This window comes from Boleophthalmus pectinirostris, unplaced genomic scaffold (genome assembly GCF_026225935.1).
Source record: "Boleophthalmus pectinirostris isolate CB_2022bp ecotype Guang Dong unplaced genomic scaffold, ASM2622593v1 HiC_scaffold_14, whole genome shotgun sequence".
In the NCBI taxonomy this organism is placed as follows: domain Eukaryota; kingdom Metazoa; phylum Chordata; class Actinopteri; order Gobiiformes; family Gobiidae; genus Boleophthalmus; species Boleophthalmus pectinirostris.
This window is the reverse complement of record NW_026571047.1, coordinates 23,261,556-23,279,622: the sequence shown is the minus strand read 5'-3', so window position 1 is coordinate 23,279,622 and position 18,067 is coordinate 23,261,556. Positions and strand designations below refer to the sequence as shown.

General features: G+C 38.4%; 1 protein-coding gene across 2 annotated transcripts; it reads left to right on the top strand.

Moving 5' to 3' along the window:
- The first annotated feature begins 975 nt into the window (after positions 1-975).
- Positions 976-17,849, top strand: LOC110154414 (microfibril-associated glycoprotein 4-like). 2 transcript variants are annotated; one of them, XM_020918405.2, is made up of 6 exons: positions 976-1,129; positions 4,128-4,289; positions 5,697-5,735; positions 7,029-7,125; positions 8,887-9,054; positions 14,567-17,849. In XM_020918405.2, the coding sequence occupies exons 1-6, from the start codon at positions 1,124-1,126 to the stop codon at positions 14,818-14,820; spliced, it is 726 nt and encodes a 241-aa protein (XP_020774064.2). In that variant the 5' UTR covers positions 976-1,123; the 3' UTR covers positions 14,821-17,849. The 2 variants fall into 2 exon arrangements, with proteins under 2 accessions (XP_020774064.2, XP_020774063.2); XM_020918404.2 differs by lacking the exon at positions 14,567-17,849 and adding an exon at positions 11,364-14,126.
- The last annotated feature ends 218 nt before the right edge of the window (positions 17,850-18,067 follow it).

The window sequence follows — 18,067 nt, the reverse complement described above, 5'->3', positions numbered from 1 at the left end:
ACACACCGGAAAGAACGAATGACTGCAAGCCACCTGTATCATGCAATACTGAAACCAGGTGCTTAACTTCTACCGGTACGGAAACAAAAGCCTCAAAAATAAAAGGCCTGAAACACTCGTCTGGAGTAAGAACGAGCAAACAACAGGGAAAGGTTTAATAAGACCAGCACCTTTTGATTTGGGCATGGGCTGTTGGAGCTTTAGAGCATCACATTCATCTACAAGGTGACCAGTTTTGTGGCAATAAAAACATTGCTTTGGCTTTTGAGGCTTAGCAACTATTTTAGAATTAGACTGAATAGGTTTCTCATTTAGTTTTGGAATAGGCTTAGGCGTAAAAGCAGCTTTATGCATGCCGTCACGCCTCTTTGCCCGGCCCCCCTGCCCTTCCCCACCTGAACTTCCCCACCTGAACTTCCCCAAATGAACTTCCCCACCTGAACTTCCCCAAATGAACTTACCCACCTGAACTTCCCCACTTGAACTTCCCCACTTGAACTTTCCCACTTGAGGCAACCCTCAAAAGTATTCATGGCCTATTTTTTTATTACTTTTTGGCAAATCTGCATCTTGTATTTTGTTGGATCTTTTTCAGTTAAAAAATGATATTTATATGAAGTATTTATATTTAAATAATTATATGACATATTTACATTTGCCGCTGAATTTTTGTCACCTGACAAGCTCGAGCTCAAACAGTGACAGTCAACACACGTGTAGAGTTCTGTAGTGCAGTTAAGGACAGAAAAATGACTAGTGTAATTTGAGAACTAGCTGAACCCTGTCATACTTTAAACAAAAGTCTGATAATTGGCCTACTAACTAGATCAATCTTAACCTAAAATTGCTCACAAAAAGACTGTTTTGCAATGTTAATAACCGTTGTACTTTATTATGAATTAAAAACACACTAGAACCCTGTGCCCTTCACACATTTAGTCATTTATTGAGCAACTGAATAAATAGTCCTGAGCTCTGATTCTGATTGGTTGAACAAGGTTGTCCCACTTCCTGCTACAGCAGCAATAAAAAGCAGGTTATTAAAGCAGAATCTACACATTTACAAAACATTCTTTGGGTTTGTGAGTGAATTTTGTGCATCTGCTTCAACAGACATCTGACAATGAAGGTAAGATGAACACTTACACTTACACTTACACTTACACTTACACTTACACTTACACTTACACTTACAGACTGAGCACTTACATGTACATGGCAAAAAAACAAACAAAACAAAACTCTAATCTAGACAAGTTACGAATACTTGAATTAGGATAGTTTTATTGAGATTTGAGTGAATTTCATTTGACATATAAAATTATCTACCAATGGAAAATGACATTTTATAGTTAAAATATGAAAATACATCTTGCTGCACACACAAGAGATAAGAAAAACAACAACTTTTTGCACTTAAAAAGCAAAATGTTGCTTGAATTAAGAAAAAACACACTTACTCCATTAGTAGATAATTTTACTTAAGTTGAATCTACTCAAATCAAGTCAAATGTTATTTTATCTTACCTAGATATTGTTTTTTGCAGTGTATTTTACCCTGTGTAATTATTCATTTTTGTCTATTCTTCTGTTCCTTACTGTCTTGTTTGCATTACATAAACAAATATATATATGTATATTATTTTTTAAAAGCCTGACAATAAATTAGTGTGATCAACTGTAAATATTATAGCTCAGACTTTAAATGTCCTATATTACACAAAATGTATTCTTCTGAGCTTTAAGCCATGTAATAATGTTGTTACCTCCTCCAAACCAGACCTGGAGTTGTGTTTTGTTTCATTCACACATGTTTGAGTAATCCTTTATTACCTCCGCCAAGGAGGTTATGTTTTTGTCGGCGTTTTTCTGTTTGTTTGTTTGTTTGTCTGTTTGTTTGTTTGTTTGTTTGTTTGTTTGTTTGTTTGTCTGTTAGCAACATAACTCAAAAAGTTATGGACCAATTTTGATGAAATTTTCAGGATTTGTTGGAAATGTGAAAAGGAAAAACTGATCTCATTTTGGGGGTGACCCGGAAGAAATCCTGGATTCTGGATCACTTTGAAATTTTAGTTAACATTGTGGTAAATGGGGCCAAAAATTTTGTTTCTCAATATCTCGGTTAATTATTGACCAAACCCCATGAAATTTGACTCAGGGATGGACAATGGGATCCTCTTTCATATTCCAAATTGAAAGATACGAGACAAATATTTATGGAAAACACAATTAATATAAGGGGGACTGTAGTCCTTGGCGGAGGTCTGCGCTCTCTGAGTGCTTTTCTAGTTATTAGTTTGTCTACATCTCCAAAGCTCCAAATGTTCTGTTCCACCTTGTGATGTCATAAAGCGATAGTTTTCAAGTTAACAGCTCCTTCTACCTTTTGTTCAGTAGAGATTGGAATTTCCAGTTTAATTCTAGTGAAGGTGTATGGAGTTTAAAAACACAGTGGAGCACTTCCTGTATTACCACATGACATCACAAAGTGGAACTGAGTGTTTCCTGTTTGAGGGAAGAACTCTGCCTAAATATGCAGAATTTGTGCGTTAAACGTGTGAATGAAACAAAACACAACTCCAGGTTTGATTGTGATGAGGAAACTACATGATAACATCGATCAGAAAACAGCATAATATGGGCCCTTTAACTATTTGACAGACCACATCAGCATTTGGACTAACTCAGGACTAAACACGGACCTAAACCTGGACTAGACCAGAACTAAAGGAGGACTAAAACAGAACTGAACTCAGGGCAGCAGGACGGACTAAAGTGGGGTCAAATGGGGTGACACTAAAATGTTTAGTATGATACTCTGCTGGTATTTTCCATGAATTTGAGCAAAATACAAGGAAAATGTTTTACTTAGGGAAAACATAAAACTCATAAACAAATCATAGTGAATAATTTGGATGCTCAGATTGAATAAGGTAAGTGAGGAAGAACTGTTTAAAGGTGCACTACACTGCAAATTTTTCTGATCTGGCCAAGATTTTCAAACTTATCGCAGGTCATTCATCTGGTTTTCAGATTTATTATCTACTTATTAGTTCTGAGACTGCTTAATTCTAGTCTAGAGGGAGTTTATTTTAAGATATCTTGATGCATGGACAGATCATTTCACTTCACTACTTTTAATTCATTTTCGGATAGATTTAAGTGTTTATATCTTAAATTTTGGCCAAGCTTTTTTTTGCAGTGTATGTTAACTGGTTGGGGGTGCGTCACCTGCTTGTTTCTATGGATATGTCATTGCTCTGACTGGAATGTTCCACAGTATGACATTAAACCTTACATTTTTTCAGTTACAGGTGGTTTTAGAGCTTGAAAATACCTAGAAAAATTCTGACTGTGAGCGGGGTCGCCTCTCCACAGATCTGACCTGTATCTTGGTCTTGGTTTGGTCTCCAAGTAGATAGAAAGGTTTAATGCCATACTGTGAAACATTCCAGGCAAAGGAATAATATCTCCATGGAGAAAAGCACTTGATGGACCCCCCAAATTACACAACTCACCTTTAAATTGCAGATTCTCCACACTCTAAGGGGGAAAATGTTTGTGTAGATTTTAGTCTAAATGTTAAGTGTGTAAAGAGAAGTGGGCTGTGGGAGTTTTATTCATTTATTTATTTAATAATTTATTTATTTTTGGTCTAGTTTTATTTATGTTGAATATATATTTAAAATTGAAAAAAAGTTAAAGAAAATAAAATTACTACTTCTGTTTTTCACGTTTTTTTAAGACAGTAAAAATCAGGTACAGTGCCTTTAAAGTGCACTGCTTAACTTTTCAGGTTGGGGTTTAGCCACCATGGATATACTTTGCTTTGCCTGTATTGTACCACAGTATGATATTAAACATAAATAAGATGCATTTATTTAATCATGGGTGTTTTATCGCTCAAAAACATCTTTAAAAACATGTATTATTACTGTGAGTGTGGGTCACCTGTAAATTGGTCTATACTGGGGTCTCCTGCTTGTCTCTATGGAGATGGATAAGTTTACTACAGAAAATTTTAGGCAAAGCAATAACATCTCCATGGACTTAAGCACACAACCAGTAAAGTTACACAATGCACCTTTAGATCTACGTTAAATTATCAATATTTATCTGTGTTCCAGTTGGCAGTACTCTTGTTTCTATCTTCACTGCTGAGAGACTGTGGAGCTTGGCCAAAACCTGTGGACTGCAATGACATCCTCGAACACAATGATTACAAATACCAGTCCCGTCAGAGTGGAGTCTACACCATCCATCCTTACGGAGAGAAATTTGGAGTTCAGGTGATGCAATGTTAAAAAGACCCATATTACGCCATTTTCTGATCTGTGTTACACTGTTTCCTCATCACAAACAGACCTGGAAATGTCTTAAACAGAAAAGTGCCCTTGCTGGAAAATGTAAAATAGGGCAAGGGAAAAGACGAAGACCATCTTGTTGGTGAAAACATTGGCACTGGCGTCCCTTCATGCAATAAAAGACTTTTAATATATTCAGTCAGAGTGCCTTGGGTTTCTCCCTTGCCCACTTTTACATTTTCCAGTAATGGCACTTTTCTGTTAAGATTACTAGTTTAACCCTCATAGAGCACCTGTACTGCTATTTTTTTTTACTATTTTATGACCCAGTGAAGCGCTCGACCTCTTTTCTGCATCTGACCTGTAGTTGTGTTTTTTTTTTCATTCACACATGTTAACCTTTACAAACCGTTCATTTCTTAAGCCTTCACAGTATGGTTGGGGTCAAATTTGACCCGGACCAAGAATTCCTTCATAGTAAGTGTCTATACCAAATTTTGAACTACAGATCTATTTAGTCCTGTGTGAAAACAAACTTAGAAGAAAATATCTCTCCCCCCTTGATTGATTTCTGTTCCTAATGTGCACCTTAAACATGATGATCAGGAACTCTTGAACTCTGTCACCACTGTCCCATAAAAAAATACACACAAATATGGTCTGTACAGTTTCACAGTTTCAAGATTCACTAAAACTTCTGTTTTGCTTCATTTGAACCACGCTGATAGAAGTAAAATCCATCTCAATAGATTTGGATCAAACTTGATCCGAACCAGCCTCAGTGTCCAAAAATTTGTAGCACTTATACAAAAGTATGAAATTTAAAAATACGTTAATTTTTGTATATTTTGGCAAAATTAAGGAAAAGTCATCAAATTTCAGGATCAAAGAATGATGATTAGTGTATTTTTACTACTGCTGAATGTCAAAATGGGTAAAATTTGACCCGACTATATGTAAGGGCCAAACACACAAAAAACATATTTAGGCTGAGTTCTTCTCTCAAACACAAAACACTTCTATTGTGATGTCATGTGGTAATACAGGAAGTGCTCCACTGTGTTTTTAAACTCCACCTTCACTCGAATCATTTAGATAATTTCAGCTCTGGAACTGAAAATTTCAACAGAAAAAAATTATAAAAGGTACCAGATAATGTGAAAACTACCGCTTCTTGACACCACAAGGCGGAACAGAGCTTTTTGAGATTTGGAAATTTCGACAGACTAATAATAAAGGACTACTCAAACATGTGAATGAAACAAAACACAACTCCAGGTGTGTTTTTAAGAGGAAACAACATTATAACAGATCAGAAAATGGTGTAATATGAGCCCCTTAATGCCATATTGTTGAACATTGCACATGAACTAATCACATCTCATTTTTCAGGCGTACTGTGACCTGGCAACAGATGGGGGTGGCTGGACGGTATGTTTTTTTCAGTTTACATTGTCCATATTTGAATGAGCTAAAGAAATTCTAAAAACATTTCAACTGGTCCACTAGAAAGAGGGCGTGGCAAAAGCTCTCAAAACTATTATCTGGCACAAAGTGCACTCACAAAACTACACCTGCAGAGAGAGTTTATACAAAAACAACAGGAAAAATACGAGGAGACAATAGATTAAACTTGTGAATCAAGTCTTTAATCTGCATCTGACATATTGTAGTTCACTCACTTCTCCTTTCTACTGTTGTCCCATATAAATCTTTCAGAGTCCTGCAAAGGTCCATGTTTGGAGGCTCGCACGCACGCAGTACAGCACCGCACCAGCACTAACCTGTGATTATATAAAATTTAAACCCGCACCCGCCCGGACCCGTTAACATTCCACCCGTTAATTGCCTGTGGCCATGATAAATCACACACAAATTAAAAGCATTCTACCTGAAACATCCATCAAAATATGAATTGAAAAGTTATGACTTCAAGAATTACTATCACGATATGAAATGAAACAGTTGTGCTTTCTTCAGTCCGAATACGAATTCACAGGTTTCACTGCACAGGCTTTATTTACTGAGCAGAAGAAACAATAACATGGACTGAACCAGGACTAACCTAGGACCGATTCCAGAACTGAACCAGGAGGACTAAACCAGGCCTGAACTAGTACTAAAACAGGACTAAAACAGGACTAAACCAGGACTAAACCACAACTGAACCAGGACTCGGGACGGGCTTGGAGGTGCACCCGTGTAGACCGCTGGGTGACCTGGGTAAAAGGACCGGCGTAGACCTCCACTCCCCACGGAGGTAAGGGCAGCCGTCGCCCAAACACGTTTAGTGGACACCCTGCTCCACGGGCTTGGGTTTCTCTCTTAAATCCAAGATTAATCCTGGTTTAGATCTGGTTTAGTCCTGGATTAGTCCTGACCCTCGCCCGTGTGTAATCACTTTCTGCCAGCATACCCTCCCATAAAATTCCAGAACGTTAAAACCCGCCCGTTTCAGCAACTAATTGCCCGTACTCGTTGGGTACCCGCAAATAACTGACCCGGTGCAGGACTTTCATATCGTTATAATCGTCATAAAAGTCAATTAATACAATTTCAGTTGACCAAGACCCAATCAACCAACACTGACTAAAGAACCACAGCCCTACACTGAGAATTTACTATTTTGATATTTGAAAAGCTTTTACTTCTTGTATTACTTTGTATTATTTTACTATAAGCAGTGCCCTTATAAGTTGGTCTAAAGCTCTGTTGTGCACCAAGGTGATTCAGAGGAGAATGGATGGAACGGTGAACTTTTACAGACCCTGGAGTCAGTACAAGACTGGTTTTGGTGAAGCTGACGGAGAGCACTGGCTGGGTAAGACACAAAGGGTTGCCAGGTGGTTCATGAGAAATCAGCAATTTGGTAAAAAAAAAAAAAAAAAAAAAAAAGGATTGTATTTCTGGCATGTTTTGGGTCCGTAATATTAAAGGTGCAGTGTGTAACTTCTGCCTGGAATGTTCCACAGTGTGATATTAAACAGCTCTACCTTACATTTATTCAATAACAACTCAGAAATACTTATAATAACATGCATTCTGAAACGTGGTCAGGTTTGGTTTCCTTGAAGATAGAAAGGTTTGATGAAATAGTGTAAAACATTCCAGACAAAGCCATAACATTTCCATGGAGACAAGTTTTTGACGGACGCTCCACCTAATAAACTGTAGACAGGACAATGTGTCAAGTGTGTGTGCGTGTGTGTATGTGTAAGAGAGTTTCAACAGTATTTTGGAGGTTTCAACTCAACCTTGAGAATAATCATAATTATGTTAATTTAAAAAACAAAGCATATGACCCCCAGTGTTACAACCCAAAAAATTTATCCCAACATTACATTATCCCAAAATTAAGCATTAGAGATGTTTTTTTTTGTTTTTTTCTGACTTTGTAAGTGTAGGAACCAAAAAAGAAAACCCTTAACCCGTGCCCAAAAAACTAAGAAAAAGTAACAACAGAAAGGTGGACTTGATGAGCCGGCCAAACAGAACAAAAAGGTGCAATACCGGGCGAACCCCATACAGGGCAATAGAAGCCGGTACCAACACCCTCAACTAAAGACAAAAAAACCCCAAAAAAACAACAAACCTAAACCCAACGGAAAAGCGAAAACAGGCCAGCCGTACCGAAGCCGAGAGGGGTCACAACAAACGCAAATGCCACAACAAATACAAATGCGACAACACAACAAAAAGCCACAACGGAAATGACCGCGGGACTCTATTTTAATGCAAATGCCGCAACAAATACAAACGCCACAACACATCAAAAAGCCACAACGGAAGTGACCGTGGGACTCCATTTTCCAACGGATCTATCAAGCGGCAAGTGAAGAAGAAGAACTACAACGTGAAATGAATAATGATAAAACAATAAATTACTTTTACTTACGTTTCCAACTTCTCCGTTCCTTTACTTTTCACGTTGTAGTTCTTCTTCTTCACTTGCTGCTTGATCGGTCCATCGGAAAATAGAGTCCTGCGGTCACTTCCGTTGTGACTTTTTAATGTGTTGTGACTTTTTAATGTGTTGTGGCTTTTTAATGTGTTGTGGCATTTGCGTTTGTGTTGTGGCGTTTGTATTTGTTGCGGCGTTTGCATTAAAATAGAGTCCCGCGGTCATTTCCTTTGTGGCTTTTTTTTTTTTTAGGTGTGTTGTGACTTTTTGTTGTGTTGTCGCATTTGTATTTGTTGCGGCGTTTGCGTTTGTTGTGACCCCTCTCGGCTTCCGTACAGCCGGTCCCACCAGGACAAAACAAAAGGCTAATGTCTAAGAAAAAGCTCCCAAAATGAAGGAGACAGGGGAGCCAGCAAGGAGGAGGATTTCACAGCTCCTGCCGGAAATGAGGGTAACATCAGCTACAAAAACATAACTATAACTTACAAAAGCAAAACTAGGGAAAAAAAATGCGACAAAAAATATCGACAACAAAAAACAGGGGGAAAACAAAAGATGCCCAAACGTAACACCCTGTCCCATGACAAATTTCCCCCATGGAGACAATAAAGGATTGTCTTATCTTATCTTATTGGTTTTATTTATTTATTTATATATTTATTTATTTGTTATTATCTTCAGGTCTGGAGTTTATTCACATGTTGTCCAGTCGAAAACCACACGAGCTGTTGGTGGAGATGGAGGACTTTGAGGGGAACAAAGCCTCAGCCAGATACTCGTCCTTCTCTGTTGGCTCTGAGTGTGACGGGTACAAACTGCAGGTATCAGGCTTCATCGATGGAGGAGCACGTGAGTAATTTAAAGATGCATTGTGTAATTTTTCTAGTGGTGGCCAGTCAAAAGCTTTCCCCCGTGGAAATGTTACTGCTTTGTCTGGAGAGTTTCACAATATGACATTAAACCTTTCTAACACATTGGTCAGATTTTTCAAAGCGCTTTACAACAAGAAACCACTCACCCAGTCATACACGGGGATAAGTGTCTTGCCCAAGGATACAACGACAGGATCTTCATGTTGACCTAACCAGGCCAAGTTACAGGTCAGATCTGTGGAGAGGCGACCCCACTCACGGTCAGGATGCTTGTTTTTTTTTAGGTATTACTGAGCTGTAAAACGACCGGTAATTGAATAAATGTAAGGTAGAGCTGTTTAATGTCATACTGTGGAACATTTTAGGCAGGGCAATGAAATATCCATAGAAACAACCCTCTACCAGAAATGTACCACAATGCACCTTTACAGAAGAAATCATTATTCAACATTTTGTTCATTGTAAAGCGCAAAAGTAATCAAAAAGCAGCTTGAGGCCTGTCTCAATAACACATATAAACATAGTAAATACAATAAACTATATTCAAAATAATATTCAGAATGCAACACTTAAAAGGTACACTATGTAACTTTTTGGTTTTGGGTCCAGTTAAAATTACTTGAGTTAAAAATGTTTCATCATGATTTGAGTAAATTTCACTTGACAAGTAAAGTGATCTACCAATGCAACAAGACGTTTTGTACTTAAAATATAAAAATACATCTTGCTACACTTGACGGTGCATTGTGTAACGTTTCTGGTGGAAATCATGAAGATGTTGAAGCTCTTCCCAGAATGTTCCACAGTATGGCATTAAAGTCATCTGTCTCAATTACAAGTGTTTTTATTGCTCAGAACCATAGGTGGGACCAAGTCGTTATTTTGCAAGTCTCAAGTCTCAAAGTCAAATACAGGCAAGTCCAAGTCGAGTCTCGAGTCACTGGTCCATGAGTCCACGTCAAGTCCAAGTCGTCTGCTTTGAGCCTCAAGTCATTTCAAGTCTTTAAACCAAAGTACCAATTTGATCTTAGATTTTTGCAATTTATATGAATTTTAAGCTAAATTGTACTTAAAACAACATGGTATATTTATATATGAGTATTTATATAAGAGTTGTAGAAATGCTAATTTTTCCTTTTTAAATGTCTTGACAAGATCTTAGTTTTAGTCATTTAAAAGTGCTTAATAACAGTTATTTTGTCAAGTAGTCTGCATTGAAATTGAAGTTTGAAATGTGGTTTTACGATATTGTACTGTATATTACTGTAGTACATTTGAGAATACCACATCACAGTACTTCAGTTAAATCCAAAGTAACAAACGGAGAAGTGGGATGGACATGTTTCAGTTTGTCCCTGTAAAATTCAGCACTGCATTTATCAACTGTAAAGAGAAAAGTATTTTGTAAAAAAAACAAGTCACAGGCCTCAAGTCCTAGTCGAGTCCCAAGTCTCTGACCTTCAAGTCCAAGTCGAGACCCAAGTCTTAGTCCATTTTATCAAGTCAAGCCTCAAGTCCTAAAAATAGTGACTCAAGTCTGACTCGAGTCCAAATCACGACTTGCAAGTCCCCAACTCTGCTCAGAACTGTAGTGTGTGTGGGCTCCCTCTCCACAGATCTGAGCTGTAACTTTGCCTGGTGGTGTCACATATTTGTCTTTACTCGATGTCTAGGTTTAACGTCAAACTATAGAACATGATGAAGACGATCATTTACACAGTGCACCTTTAAGATAAGAAAATCTAAAACAAATTTAGTTTCTTCATCACAAACAGACCTGGAGTTGTGTTTTGTTTCAATCATACAAGTTTAACGCACAAACCCTGCATATTTAGTTCTTCTCTCAAACAGAAAATACCCTATTCCACCTTATGATATCATGTGGTAATACAGGAAGTGCTCCACTGTGTTTTTAAACTCCTACACTTTCACTAGACTCATTTGGATAATTTCAACTCTAGAATTTCCAGTCACTACTGAACTAAAAGTAAAAGGGAGCTGTTAACATGAAAACTACAGCATGTACGCACACAGTGGCCCCAAGCTCTTATTTATTTGTTTTTTATTCTGCAGTTTAGTTTTATTTTCACAATAAAATATTATCTGACATAACATTTTGAGCTTTGGAGATGTAGACAGACTGATAATAATGGATTACTCAAACATGTGTGAATGAAACAAAACACAACTCCAGGTTTGTTTTTGTTGAGGTAACAAGATTACAACATGGCTACAAGCTCACAGGCTCAATTTTACATAATATTGAACCTTTAATTTTCTTCATAGGAAATAGTCTAGTAACTCATGACGGCATGAAGTTCTCCACCTTTGATAACGACCAGGATACTTGGTCAGAGAACTGTGCTAAAAAGTTTGTTGGGGCTTTTTGGTACAGCAACTGTCACGATACTAACCCAAATGGAATATATCGTTGGGGTGCGGACAATTCCCTTTATGCCGTTGGTATGGAGTGGGACAGCTGGAAAGGACGTGACTACTCCCTGAAGGCCATCAGCATGAAGATCAGACCTGTAAAATAGAGTTAAGGCGACTTGCACAAAGAACTGTTCTGCTGTTTAAGGGTCCATCTTGCAGTATTTTCTGATCTATGTTATAATGTTGTTTCGTTTCCTTATCACAAAACAGACCTGGAGTTGTGTTTTGTTTCATTCACACATGTTTAACACACAAACCCTGCATGTTTATGCTGAGTTCTTCTCTCAAACTAAAAATACTCTTCCACCTTGTGATGATATGTGGTAATACAGGAAGGTGTTCCACTGTGTTTTAAACTTCATAAACCTTTACTAGAATCATTTGGATGTTTTCAGTCTTAGAATAGATGCATCACGAATTTTGGACTTCCGGTCATTGTGCAATGCAAACTGGGAAGGATTCTCAGAAAAAGTGAGCATCAAATCACCATGTTTGTTTCCCCAGTGGGATGCGTCTATTGACAAAGCCGGGTTTTCAAGTCTTTTGAACTATATCCCTTTTGTTTCTGGTTCTGATATTGTCATATTTTAGTTATGGGATTCGGACATCGTAATTGTGTGGTTGTTGGATCCTAACAGCTGAAAACGGCTCGAGAAATGGGCTTTGGAAGCAAACTCCATAACTGCAAAAGGGAATCAGATCTGTGTGACTGTAAACCTCTGTTCAAACTGTTTCCCTTCCCAACGGAATTGAAAAATAGTGAAAGGCGAAGGCGATGGGTAGGATTGATCCACAGGAAGGACAGAAAAGGAAACCTTTGGCTGCCTAAGAAATCATCCCGTGTTTGCAGCGAACATTTTGTATGTAGAGCGCCATCAAAGCAAAATCCTTGATCCCTCGCTCAACCTTGGTTATGAATTTAAAAAGTCAACGCCAAAGCAAAAGGCACCAACTGTTCACCAAGAAACACCTTCCACTGCAAAGAGACTAAGACGTGATGTTGCTGTAAAGTCAAACAAGAAAGTGTGAGCTCAGCCTGTTTGTCTTCTGTACCTCTCGCTTAACAAACTATCCTGCTTTCATGGCACTACACATACAAAATGTCGGCTGCAAACTCAGGATGATTTAGGCAGCCAAAGGTTTCCTTTTTGGTCCTTCCTGTGGATCAATCCTGCCCATCACTTTCGCCTTTCACTATTTTTCAGTTTCGTTGGGAAGGGAAACAGTTTGAACAGAGGTTTGCAATCACACACATCTGATTCCCTTTTGCATTTATGGAGTTCTCAAACTGCCAAAGCCCATTTCTCGAGCCGTTTTCTGCTGTTAGAATCCAGCAACCACATAATTACAATGTCCAAATCCCAAAACTAAAATATGACAATATCAGAACCACAAACAAAAGTGATATGGTTCAAAAGACTTGAAAAAAATCAGCTTTGTCAATAGACACATCCCACTGGGAAAACAAACATGGCAGTTTGATGCTCACTTTTTCAATAAATCCATCCATCTATTGCCAATCTGTACAGAACAAAAGGTAAAAGGTAGCTGTCAACTTGAAAACTACTGTAGCTAGACAATCCCGCTCACTGTAAGAAGGTTTTCAAGTCATTAAACACTTGTTATGAAATGTAGATAAAGATACCTTTAATGCCATCCTGCGGAACACTCAAGACAAAACAATAACATCTTCATGGAGATAGGTCCTTTTATCAAAAAAGTCAGTGCACCTTTAAAATACCCATAACTATAAAGTTTAGTATAATCATCATAATGGTCTTCCTTTGATTTTAGCTCTTCACACTGAATTTTTATTCCAAAATGGCGCCACCTAGGTGTGGTTCACGGCTTGACTGTTTTAGTTTTAACAATTTTCACTGGACAGTCAACTCTCCGCTAATAAAATCCAGCTTGCGGTGCCTTGTGGAGTGTTTTAAGTCTCATACTAAAAGGTGCATTGCGTAGCTTTTCTGGTGCAGGATCCGTCAAACATGCTCAAAGTGTCAAACTGAGAGAGCTGCATTCTCTGTGGGAGGAGCAAGTGTTGGCAAAATTGTCTCCTGGCTCAGCCCCTCCATCCTCTGGCTCCTGACTTTGGCATGATGCACAAACCACTTCTCTAATTCTTCTGTGCCCTCTGCTATTAAATTGCTTAATTCTGATGGTAGTGTTTTTTGAAGTTTTGCATTGTAATATGTAAATAAAAAACAAGGTTATGGAGTGAAGCATCACTGTGAAACTAGTTCATGTATGGAATAATCTTGACAAAGATCTAACAAAATCAAGTACAATGATGGCATTTAAAAAACACATAAAATCCAGTGCAATGTGTATGTAAGAAAAAGGTAACGCAATTGTGCATAATAGTGAAGATTTCTGTTTGCAACTGATTAATAATTGTGCCTGAACTGAAATGCACTGATTTGAAATGTTTTAAAGTAACTATCAGTGTTGATGTTTTGTCTGGAAAAGGGCTGACTCTTCTTTCTGCTCCTTTTCATTCATTTTTTGTATGTTTGATGTTGTGACACTGTTAATGTCTTTTTATACTTTATGAATGAAATAAACATAGAAACAAATAAATAAATAAATAAATATTGTTGTATTGAGGTCCACTTGTGTGAGAAGTCAATCAATACAATTTTCTGAATCTGAATCTGTTTTTCTCCATGGAGATGTTTCCACTTTGTCTCGAATGATATTTCCGTAGAAACAAGAAGGTGACGGACCCTCCACCGGAAAAGTTACACAATGCACCTTCTGCTTTTATTCTCTGGCTTTTAACACCATGACAGTTGTGTGGTCCTGTGTTTATTCATTTGATTTTATTGCTTTTATCGTTGTGACCATTTGTATTGTTTTTATGCAGCTCTGACCTGTAACTTGAACTGATGCACCTGCTTATATCCATGGAGATAGATCAGTTTAATGCCACAATGTGGAACTTTAAAGGCAGCAGTAACAACACACAAGCAGGCAGGCTCTCCACCAGAAGAAAAAAACACACAGGGTAACTTAACTGATTTAAAAACAAACTTTTTTCTTTTCTTTAGGAGATAGTCTAGCTGTTCACAACGGCATGAAGTTCTCCACCTTTGATAACGACCAGGATACTTGGCCAGACAACTGTGCTAAAAAGTTTTTTGGAGCTTTTTGGTACTGCAACTGTCACGATGCTAACCCAAATGGAGCATATCGCTGGGGTGAGGACAACACTCTTTATGCTGTTGGTGTGGTGTGGGAACAGTGGAAAGGAAATGACTATTCCCTGAAGGCCATCAGCATGAAGATCCGCCCTGTAAAGTAGAGCTCTGCTGATAAACCCCACACAACCCCAAACAAAATTGACTTTTGTGAGGTTTAAACCATGCTATAATGTCGTTACCGCCTAAAAAACGTACTTGGAGTTGTGTTTTGTTTCATTCATACATGTTTGGGTAATCCTTTTTTATTAGTTTGTCTACATCTCCTAACCTCAAAATGCAAAATGTAGTGGTAGTTTCAAGTTAGCAGCTCCTTTTACCTTTTGTTCAGCAGAGATGGGCAATTCCAAAGCTGAAATCATCCAAGTGATTCCAGTAAAGGTGTAAGGATTTTAAAAACACAGTGGAGAACTAATCCGTGTATCATTCGTTCATTCGTTTTTCAATATAAAACCAAAAATAAGAAAATGAAAAAATAAATACATTTCTTCATTATTTGTCTCCAAAAACAGATAATGTCCATTTCCCGTTTCCGTGACTTAAACTACGATGCCGGAGTTTTGTGCCCCACGTCCTGGTCCCGGTCTGGTCCCGGTCTCAGTCCTGGTCCTGGGTTCAGTCTTGGTCTGGTCCCGGGTTCAGTCTTGGTCTGATCCCGGGTTCAGTCTTGGTCTGGTCTCAGTCCTGGTCTGGCTCCTGTCTGGCCCCGGACCTGGATTAGCCCTGGTTTAGTCCTGGTTTAGTCCATATGCGGCGCAAAAGTCCAACATCGCAGTGTAAGTCATGGAAACAGGAAACAGTCATTATCTTTTTTGTCCATTCTTCATTTAAACACAAAATCGAAAACTGAAAAAATGAATCATTATCCATTTTTTCATTTTGGTTTTGGAGACAAATAATAAAGAAAATAGTTGTTTTTTTGTTTTCTTATTTTTGGTTTTATATTGAAAAATTAATTAACAAATGATACATGGATCAGAACTTCCTGTATTAAGCATGTGTGAATGAAACAAAACACAACTCCAGATATTGAGAAGAAGTCGATGGTAGAGAGCTTGCTGGATCACCGCTGAAGTGAAATACTAACGATCAGGTGCTCTGCGGGAGATCCCAAGTGGGCAAATGACTTACTGGATGAAAAAAGGAGATCCGAGGCAGTCCAATATACTTTGCATCTTCATCAGGGAACGTAAAACTCACAGGTGTGTGTTAGAGTTATTTAAATGTGCAAGTCACATGATGACACCGTCTTGTGATACAACCGTGTAAATATACATTTTTAGACATACATATTTAAAAAGGGACAAAGTGATGCATCACAATAATCATACATTGAAAATCCAGCAGGACACATTTACAAAAGAATTATACACCAGTGAATATTATACAAAAGTACTATGACACAGACATTGGCAGGAGCTGCAAATATGAAAAACTGCAATCTGAGTGTTACAGATAAGGTGAGAGGGCCATTTCCTATATGCTCAATCACCAAGGAATTCAGGCTACTGGATAATCAGTATTTTGTGAACAAATGGCATATTTATGTTCTGCCGGGCGTTCTTTAAATTTGTGTTTTCCACCTCCATTCATCCAAAAGAATTGCAATACTCACATTGTCCAATTGCTAAGAAAACTGGTGTATGGGTAAGTTATTGCCAAGAAAGCCAAAATCTCAAATTTTAGCATGATCAGACCAACGGTTTCTGAGATGTTGCAATTTTATTTTTTCACTTTTTTGCGTGGTCGCTGAATTTGAAATTGCATTTACTCAGCAACTACTGGTCTGATATCAAAAACCAAGGTATCTACTACAACATATTTAAAAAATCTGGAGGGGTTTTCTTTTTTATTTTCACACAAATTTACCTAGAAGTTGACTTACCTCCATCTTAAGACGTGCCAAATATCCTGTGGCAAAAAACTGTCGCTGTGTCCTTAGGCAAGACACTTCACCCACATTGCCTAGTATGAAAGTGGTGTGAGCGTGAGTGATGGTGGTGGTCGGAGGGGCCGATGACGCAGATTGGCAACCTCGCTTCCATCAGTCTGCCCCAGGGCAGCTGTGGCTACAGTAGTAGTTTACCACCACTGAGTGTGGAGTGACTGAATAATGAACTGTAAAGTGCTTTGAGTATCTTGAAAGGCGCTATAAAAATGCTATCAATCAATCATTCAGTGACACTTATACACACAGAGTCCAAGTTGATATACCGTATTTTCCGGGCGATTAGCCGCGGTCTTAAGCCTCTAACTGCATCAAAAAACAACCGCGCGCCCAGCAATCCAGAGCTCCCCATACACAAATCCACTCGGGTGTTCCAGCAAGACTTCAGTAAACTACAAAGCCGCACCACCCACAGAACACGCAAACACACACAGAGCAGACAGCAACCACACAGCAAAAAACACCCACAGCCAAACTCATCACTCCACGCTGACGAGGAACGGAACTGAGGAACGAACTGAAAAAGCGAGTCCTATGTGGCACTCTGAGCAACAACTGAACAACTGAGTCATCGCGATCGATCCAGTGGCCCCAGCGGTGCGAGACAGCACCCTCCCTACGCACCACAATTGAACAAAGCCCAGAGTCACCGTGAACGCCACAAACAAACAAAACCACTGACCCATCCAACTGTTGTGTTTCTTTTAAAGTATGGTGCGGTTTATTTGTGAAAAAAAATTGAAAATAGACCATTTAATGACAGTGCGCCTTATAACCCAGAGCGCCTAATCTTCCATAAAATACGGTACTCCAAAAAAACCATCAATCACACAGTACCAAAAGTCATTGATTTGGACTCCTCATGATTTCCCCTTTCCAGAGTTACCTTGGTTTTTGATATCGAACCAGTAGTTGTTGAGTAAATGCAATGAGAAATTCAGTGACCACGCAAAAAAGTGAAAAAATGAAATTGTGATATCTCGGAAATTGTTGGTACAATCAAAGTAAAATTTGAAATTTTGGCTTTTCCGGCTATGCTTTACCTACATACCAAGTTTCATCAAAATTTGACAAAGGGTTTAACTCACTGAGTGAACTGAGGTGGACTGACCCGTTTAGTCCTGCCAACATAAAACCATAAAAACTTTGGGCATGTGACATGAAATAAAATCATAGCAAAATATATCAGAGTGTCTGGGATCTCCTTTTTTCATCCAACAACTCCAGATATGTTTGTGATGTGGCAACAATATTATCATATCAGGAAATAGCGCAATATGGGCTTTTTAAGGACCTGAGGATAGACAAGAAAACTAAGTGAAACCTACTACACTACCAGTGAAAGGTTTGGACACACCCTCTCATTCAAGGTTTTTTCTACATGTTTACTACTTTGACATTTG

Bases quoted from the DNA above. Each gene is read 5' to 3' on its own strand.
- LOC110154414 (XM_020918405.2), top strand. The intron at 7,126-8,886 runs GTAAGACACAAA...TATTATCTTCAG, and splicing joins TGACGGAGAGCACTGGCTGG to GTCTGGAGTTTATTCACATG. The intron at 9,055-14,566 runs GTGAGTAATTTA...TCTTTTCTTTAG, and splicing joins CTTCATCGATGGAGGAGCAC to GAGATAGTCTAGCTGTTCAC.